This window comes from Capricornis sumatraensis, chromosome 1 (genome assembly GCF_032405125.1).
Source record: "Capricornis sumatraensis isolate serow.1 chromosome 1, serow.2, whole genome shotgun sequence".
NCBI lineage: Eukaryota > Metazoa > Chordata > Mammalia > Artiodactyla > Bovidae > Capricornis > Capricornis sumatraensis.
The window spans coordinates 35,501,800-35,510,592 of NC_091069.1; the positions used below are offsets into that span (position 1 = coordinate 35,501,800).

The following is an 8,793-nucleotide window of genomic DNA, read 5'->3' on the forward strand; positions in this document are numbered from 1 at the left end:
GTCAGCTGTGTTTGCCCAGAGCTTGACAAGTAACCCTGAGCGCTGTATCCTCTTGTGCAGAGCAAGTGAAATGCCTTTCCAGTCCACTGGCTTCTTTTGATCTAGGCTCAGCGGGTAACCCAATCCCCACCCCAACCTGCATGTTCTCTCCTTTCTCCCATGGTGACTAAACCATCCACACGCCTGCTCCTTTCACTGCAGCTTCAGGCCCACTGTGACTCTGCCAGGCTCTGCTGTGCAGATATTCCCACACCTGTCAGCTCCACCAGCGTGGCCAGTATCTTCCTTGGCTGACTCACAATATTGACTTTCTCCTTAGTTACACCACCTCCTCCTCCTCCTCTCAGAACAGCATGTAAGGAGGTTTTCTCCTTGGCCTACTTAATTGCAGGCTCAACCTCCCTCTGCTTGTGTTTTCCTGGTGTTTTCCTCCTGTTGACATCACAGTCTGCCCACTCCTGGAACTTTCGTCATCTCTGTTCGTCCAGGACCGGGAATGGCAATTAGAACAGTTTGAGTTTGCTCCCAACCCTACTTCCACAGTGGTTTTTTAAAATCAAAGTTAAAGCAATATAATCCCTGGGAGCAGTCATGTTTCTCTTGATGATTTTTCGCTTTGAAGTCCAGTTGTCTTTCGGTGACCGAGTCATTCAACTTCACACTTTTAACCACCCCCTGACCCTGCTCCTGCCCCAGCAAAGGCTGGATATCTCTGCATGATTTCCTTTCTCCCCCTGCAACCCTGGGGAATCCACGGATTCCAAGGAGGGGTGGGAATGCTAAGCCCTTAGCCCTTCCCTCCCAGTGTCCCCATCAGGGTATGGTTTTCCTACCTGGGGGTATTTGGAGCCTACTCAGTGCCAGGACCCTCTGAGTCTCCTGGGACCGATGGCCATATTGATGACTTGAGCATTACAGGACCCACCTGTCTCATTCTGCATGATTTAACGTAGTTCTGGCCTTTCTTTTCCAAAGCAGCTCAGTAGGTCTTCCCATTAAATGCTTCTGTTTCATAAAAGCAAGTGGAAGGGATTTAGATCTGAAAACGAAAGGTAAATGCTGCATGGAGCCATATTATTGCTACTACAAGACTGTTCATAGCTCCCCAGCCATACCCCAAATTTAAAAAACAGCAGCAAACACAAAGCAAAACAAACCTAAAACTGTGAGTATGTTATTCCTGTGCTCTATGATTTGTGGGAATAATTACATAGTCCAGTGTTTTCCTCCAAAAGCATCTCAGATACAAACCTACAGCATCGTGCCAACTTCTCAGGTCTTCTTCTTCCTGGAATTTCACCCCTAAAGTGACATAAAATAAGTGACAAACCAATAGGACTGGAGAGGATCTTAGAGGTGGATCATCGAGCCAGAATGCTCTGTAACTAAAATACAGAGACATGGAACAATTTGCAAGGGGTCAAACAGCCAGCAAGTGGCAGAATAAGGATTAGAACTCAGGTCTAACCACCAAGCATCCTGGCTACAGCCCCAGCCTGATAAGTACATGTGTAACTGGTGAATTCATGTCTCATAATTAGTCCTATGACATAGTGTCTGCAGGCTTTGGCTGATACCCCGGGTGCCCCACTGTGGCAACAGACACTCTCAAAACTATTCCATCTCATGCCCCTCCTCTAGGAACAGTTTTTGCCTCCTTTTTCAGAGACTTTCACAAAGCCAGAAACTCCAACAGCACTAGGGCATGTTTTTCTCTTCCTTTTTCTTTTGTCTTATGAACAGTCTCGCCACCTCTTTTCTTATAACTATTCCTCCACTGCTGCCTGCTCCCTCTTCTGTGGAAATCTTACTCTCTTGTAACACTGACATCTCCCTGGGCATCTCCCCTACCACGAAACAGAAAACAATGCTAGCCTCCTAATTGGTGTCCCTATCTCCAAGTAACAGCTCTGGCTGGGTATTATAGTTATTTGGGGGCTCTTAAAAATAATAAATACCTACAAACACTTTGCATATCTACTAAAGCTGAACACACATATTCCCTATGATTCAACAATTCTACTCCTAGGTATATACCCAACAGAAAGGTATACACACATTTCACCAAAAGACGGACAAGAATTTTCACAGCAGCACTATTCATGACCCCCAAACAGGAAACCCCCCAAATGTCTACCAGTAGCAGAATGGGTAAACAAACAGCACATTCATGCAATTGCATAACCTCACAGCAATGAGACTAAAACTTTAACAACATACAGCTATATATATATACACTTCAAAAAACAAGCAAATATATACACGGTCTTATTGGGACGTGAAGAGAGCAAGAGGGAGCTTTTGAGTGTTGATCATATCCTGTTTCTTACCTGGATGCTGACTATGTGGGTATGTTCATTTTGTTATAATTTATCAGTAATTCATTTTTTATATTTGTTTCTATATGTATGTTAGCTTCAGTTAAAAAGAAAACAGTGCCTGGGCCTGATCCCCAGAAATTCTGACTCTGTCTGGGGTAGCACCTAGATTCAATACCTTTTAGATGTTCCCCAGGTGATCATTGCATAGGGTTTGTGAACTACTGCCTTAGACCTCCTCTCCACAGGGCAACCATATGCTCTCCATAAATGAAATATGACCAAGTCACACCCCTGCTCTCAAATGTCCAAGGCCGGCCCCTTCCTGGGGAAGAAAGGCCAGGCTCCTTAGCCCGGCACGCCAGGCCTTTCGGGTCTTGGCCCCAGTTAACCTCTCCAGCAGCCACTCCTACCAAGTGACCTGCACTTGGTAATCCAGCAAGGAGTGAAGTTTCCTGCACCACCCATGCTGGCTCCTGCCTCTGTGAGTTTGCCTTTGCTCATCCCCTTCTCTGGCTGCCCTTTCTACCTCCTTCTCCTGACTAGCTCTGACCTACCTCAACACAGGCACTGGCACTCAGGTGCCAGCTTCAACAAGAAGCCTTCTCCAAGTCCCCAGAGCAGGCTAGAGCCCCCACCATCACTCTGGCCCCCTGGTACTCATCCTGTCTCAGTCTTGTCATTTGCCACATTGTTGTATCCACAGTGTCTGTCTATAGAAAAGGTGGGTTCTAGCAAACACAACTCCCTTTCCTGTGGGCTCCAGGTCTCTGTGACTCCAGTTCATCCATCCATCCACTAGGCCACTATTTCCTGAGCACCACGATGCCATAGGGGCTGCCCCAGGTGCTGGGGAAAAGAGATGCCCTACACTTGGAGAGCTTCCAATCTAGTGGGGAAAAGAGATTTTAAAAAATAATCAACAAGGTAGTTTGTGACCACATTCAGGGCTTTTAAAAAATTAAAGCAGAGTGCTAGGACAGAGAGAAATGGTGGGAGGAGGGAGGCCTCACTGGAGAGTGACACGTGAACTGAGAACTGAATGTCAAGAGGCTGCCAGGCAAGCTGAGGTCTCAGGCCAGGGTGTTCCAGGCAGAGGAAATTGGACCTGTGTGGGCCAGGAGTCAGGAATGAGCTTGAAGTGTGTGAGGAGTGTAAAGGCCAGGGTGGCTGGAGGGAAGGAAGCAAGGTCAGAGAGGTGGACAAGAGCAAGGGCTGAGTCCTTGGATGGCTTTTGACAGGGGAGCCATGTGACCTGGTTTGCCCTCTGGCTTCTGCATAGAGATAGCTAGGAGGGAAGCAAGAGAGGAACTCGACCATTAGGAAGCTGCTGAAAGTCCAGGTGGAAGGTGAAGGTGGCAGAGACCAGGGGATGGCAGTGGAGAAGGGAAGTCATTGGATCTGGGATGTGGTTTGGACAGGCTGGTGGATGAGGCAGAAGAGGAATAAGGGATGACTCTTCAGTTTGGGGTCAAGGAATCTGGATGGACAGTTGTGCATAGAGAGAAATACAGTTGGGAGGGGAAAATCAAAGTTCTTATATTGGACATGGTCAGTGTGAGCTGCCTTCGAGAAGTCCTCCTGGAGGAATCAGGTGAGGTGTTAAATGTATGATTCTGGAGTTCAGGGAGTCAGCAATGGAGATTTGGGGTGGGCCGGGGCCAGGGGGCAGAGAGAATGTGGGGATGATTAGCCTAGAAGTGCCATTCAAGGCCACAGGATTGACTGAGAGCAACTAGAGAAAGATTAGGTGAAAAAAAGCATAGGGCCAACCACCAAACCCTGGGGCTTTCTTCCAACTTTTGGTCTAGCAACAGATGAGAAGTACAGAAGGAGGGGGGAGGAAATAACAGTGCTGTGTCTTGAGATCCAAGAGAAGTGTTTTGAAAAGGAAGCATCACCTTTGACAAATTCTGCTGAAAAGTCAAGCAAGACAAGAAAGTGAGCGCTGAATCTAGCAATATGGAGATCACTGGTGACCTTGACTGGAGCTTGAGTCAAGTGATAGAGACAGAGAGAATGGGGAATTAGGAAGTGCAGTGCAGTTCAGTTGCTCAGTATGTATGACTCTTTGCGACCCCATGGACTGCAGCACGCCAGGCTTCCCTGTCCGTCACCAACTCCTGGAGCTTACTCAAACTCATATCCATTGAGTCCGTGATGCTGTCCAACCATCTCATCCTCTGTTGTCCCCTTCTCCTCCCACCTTCAATCATTCCCAGTATCAGGGTCTTTTCCAATGAGTCAGTTCTTCACATCAGATGGCCAAAGTATTGGAGTTTCAGCTTCAGTATCAGTCCTTCCAATGAATATTCAGGACTGATCTCCTTTAGGATGGACTGGTTGGATCTCCTTGCAGTCCAAGGGACTCAAGAGTCTTCTCCAGCACCACAGTTCAAAAGCATCAATTCTTCAGCGCTCAGCTTTCTTTATAGTCCAGCTCTCACATCCACACATGACCACTGGAAAAACCAAAGCTTTGACTAGACGGACCTTTGCTGGAAAGTGCAACAAGGGCTAAAAACAACTCTTCTAGAACAATGGGGAATAAGAGTGAAGGCAGTCAGGGGAAAAAAACAGGTGAAGGCAGCGTGAAGAGGTGGGAGGGGCTTCAACCTGGGAGATAGAGGATAGAGTAGATTGTGTACCAAGCTGAAGGAACCAGTAGAAACAGAGAAACAGGTACAATCATCAAAACCATATGATTATTACCGTCCTCTACGCCAGTGGGTTCCTGGAATATCACTGGGAGTCAGCCAACCTGATCTGTAACATCTGTTCTGTCTCTAGGTGGTTCTGTTACAATAGAAATAAGGCTGTGTTACCTATGTAAGCCACCTCCTGCTCACATGTGTTTCATCATCTTATTTGATGCTCACGACACCAGAGGTGGAATTGTCCGGTCACAGTTTAATGCCCCACCCCTAACCTGGGGGCAGTTCCGGAGCCTGCCTAGCCCCACACAGCATTATTAGCAGAGCCAGGACCCCAGCCCATGAGCCCACTGTGCTCTGTCCATTCACAGCAGCCTCTCCCTCAGGACCAGAGCACCTCGTTCCCCTCTAATTGTTACTAACACACAGGTACAAAAAGGCTTTAAGACCACAAAAAGCAAGGTCTTGGGCCAGGTGTGGTCATTAGCTCACATAGTGGACTTTCACTTCCCTCCTGGGCAGTACCTGGGTGTCAGGAGCTGATGAGGTCAGGAATAGGCAGGGAGCAGATCACAGGATGGGTGGAGGCCAGACGTTCAGGATGGAGTCTGGAAAGGTGAGTGCCAGGGATCCATCTCCTTGGTGCAGGCCACGTGTCACAGGGCAGGGTACTGGCTAAAGATGCTGGGGAGGTTATAGCAGCCTCCAGCTCATTCTCAGAAGGTCCCAGGATCAAACGCGTTAAGCTAAACGTGAACCATAATTGCTCCCCAGGAGGTTTCAAGTAAACCTTTTCATCTATATAAAAAACACACAAAAATAGCTCAAGCAAGAAAGTTCCAATTTCTTAAGGATCAACAAGTCAAGCGTAGTAATGATGGCATGGTAACCAGTGCATTTTCAAAGTGTTCTTGAAATTGATTGTCCCCAGACACTTCAAGAAGTTGGGAAATATGCTCATCACCGTTTTGTAAAGTTGAAAATGCAGAGTATCTGCATTCACAGCCACGCCCAGGGATACAGGAGATGGAGGTCCTGAGCCCTGAGTCCCCCAACTCATCATTTGCTGAGGCCTCTGAACGGGTCAGACTCACCTGGGTCTCAGTGTCCTTCACAGTAAATCCCAGATATAGACTCGGGGTCCCTCTGCTCTGATGGACTCTGATTTGACAATCTCTGAGTCGGAAGTCAGGTACAGCTCTGGCCTCAGGGTGGCAAGTGTTGGCCTTGGGTCTTGCCCCTTTGCTGGTTTCAGCAAAAGGGAGGAACCTGGTGTGAGATACTCCTCCCTCCAATAGGGGTTGGGGTTCAGCCTTGGAGGAAATCAATGTTCCCTTTTCTCTCTTCAGCTAGAACCCGTGGGCCATAAGACCACCTCCAACAACTTTACCTACAGCCGAACCAAGCTCAAGTGCCCCTCTGCTGTGAGTAAGGTCCCACCTCTCTGGTATGCAACAGGTGTCTGACCTGGGGGAGGAGGGCCTTGGCCACCTGGAGGCACCAAAGTCCCCTGGGAGGCTCTACCATTGGACACGGTCATTCACGACCACCCTTCTCAAATCTCACCTCCCCTGGCTGCCCCTGACGTTTCTCAGGTCCTCAGGGCACTCAGCCAGGAGTGAGGTAAGGGAGAAAGCACAGGCTCACTGAAGCAGGAAGAGGCCCAGAGCAGGCAGATGAGCAAATACTGGCTGGACTTTCATTACCCACCATGATCCCAGAGGGTCTGAGGCATCCTCTGCCTTAAACGTGCACCAAAGAGCCCTCCCGCACCAGGCATGCTCCTGGTACTGGGGGCTGCAAGGCAGAGAAATAAGACACCATGTCTGTGCTGGGTGCCTGTATCATCTTTCTGGCTTTCCAGCACTCCCAGTGTCCAGGCCCAGACACCTTCCCCCAGATCACTGACAAAGCCCCTCATCTTGCCTCCCTGGCTCTTCTCTGCCTTCTCTGTCCATCCTGTAATCATTGCCAGACACAGAGTGGCATACCTGGAAGGAATTTCAGTCTTGTCAAGACTGCTTGAAACCTTTCCCTGGTCCCCATGTCCCACCGAAGAGAGTCCAAACCAGAGGCCCACCTCCCTGTATCACCTTAGACAGACGACTCTGCTCCTGGAAAATGGAGCCACTTCCCAAACAAGACCCACGATGGCCCCCGTCTATGCTTCCACTTCCGCCATCTGCTCCCACTGGAGGCTCATCCCCCATCTCCGCCTATGGAAAATGTTCACATCCTACAAGGCCCAGATGTTGCCCCTTCTCTGCTGTTGTTCATCCTATCTCCTCTACACTCCCACCCCAGATGCACCCTAGTGTTGGTGTCTTTTCTCTGCATACCTCTCACAAGCCCTGACCCAGGCCTCGTGATTATTTCTAAACACCTCTCATCTCCCAGCTGGACCACAACGACATCACATCTCAACCCTCAGGCACTCTCCGAGCTCCCAGCACATGCCAATATGCCATCAGCCTTCACTGGGGGAACAGAATGGATCCAGGGAGGCAGGCCCTTTGCATTTGGGGTGCTTAGTCCACTACAGAACCAGCTGTCCTTCCACCCCAACCTTTCCAATTCACAGGCGCCCCTGGGACGGGAGGAGGGGAGTAGCTGTCCAGTGGCAGCCTAGAGGGAACAGAGGTACGGGCTCTGCCAGCACCCCAGGTCTCCCTTCCAGGGGTCACTTCTCAGTTCCTGATCATTCAACACTGAGTTGACAGGAAAGGAGGTGCTGGTGAGAAATCAAAACCAAAAGGGTATCCACTTTGGATACCCCTCTTCATTCAAGGGGCTTGGGCTGAGTGTGGATGAAGAAGCTTTACAAATAAGAGATGGGCTGTAGAAACAAGGCCATTGCTCCATCACTGGGATGGGGACCACACAAGCCTCAGATGGGTGGTTTTCTGGCCCCTGACCCAGAACTCTCTCCTCCTCCACAGGAGAACCCCTATCTCCGCACCCTGAGGAACAGTCAGCTGCTCCAAAACCAGGCTGACACAGAGCCCCCAGTGCTCTCCTGGTCCGTGCCAGTGGCGGCAGGGGGTGGCCTGGTGGTCGGTGTCGGTGCAGTGATGACCTGGAGAGCCCTAAGAGGTCGCCAGAAGGAAAACTCTCCCCTAAGTCTGAACACCATGAGCTTCTAGGCCTGCCAGCCTTGTCTGGGCTCTCATCCTGAACTCCCTAGCCCTCCACCTTGGCCCCCGTTTGCCCGCTACAGAGGCCATTCCAAAGCTGGGGCACAGGAGGCCACATGGATAGTCATGACTTCCTGGGCCTGGGACCTATTCTCCTGGAATTGGTGCATTTAAATAAAGGCCAAAGCTGTTCTATTCTTGAGCTTGCCTGCTTGAAGCGCTCACCTTTCACCTCTTGCACAATGCAGGTATGGAAACTAGAAACTTTCATCCCAACCAGAACTGCCCAAGGGATGGCCAACCAAACCCAGACCGTCACCCTACAAGCCTGTCTTCCATCACTAAAACCCTATTTCAAATGTAGGGGAAATGCTAGTCACCATGGCTGGAATTTGGGGGCTTGCCGGCCACCACTGGGTATAATCCAACATGTATCTGTTATGCACGTTTCTGTACTCAGGGCAAGGTACAAAACACTGTAGTACCTCCAAGGCTGTGCAGGTCATGGCCCAGCCCAGAGATGAACTCTTTTCAAAAGACAAGATGCTCTGTAACTGTGTGATTCAGTCCTGGGGCAGCAGTAGGTAAATGTGTCTGCTCTTGAGACTAGCAGTTCCTTGGGAAAGGTTTCCCAGAAGAGAGCAATTTTGAAATGTCATTTTACAAAAGGATTGGGACATGAACACT

The 8,793-nt window shown here is 49.6% G+C and overlaps 1 protein-coding gene across 1 annotated transcript in view; it reads left to right on the forward strand.

Annotated features, from left to right (window-relative positions):
- Nucleotides 1–8,115, forward strand: part of PLB1 (phospholipase B1) — a 121,294-nt gene extending 113,179 nt beyond the window's left edge. Inside the window, exons 55-56 of the mRNA XM_068966712.1 lie at nucleotides 6,322–6,396; nucleotides 7,912–8,115. Of these exons, the coding sequence (XP_068822813.1) occupies nucleotides 6,322–6,396; nucleotides 7,912–8,115 (279 nt within the window). The remainder of the gene's footprint in view (nucleotides 1–6,321; nucleotides 6,397–7,911) is intronic.
- The last annotated feature ends 678 nt before the right edge of the window (nucleotides 8,116–8,793 follow it).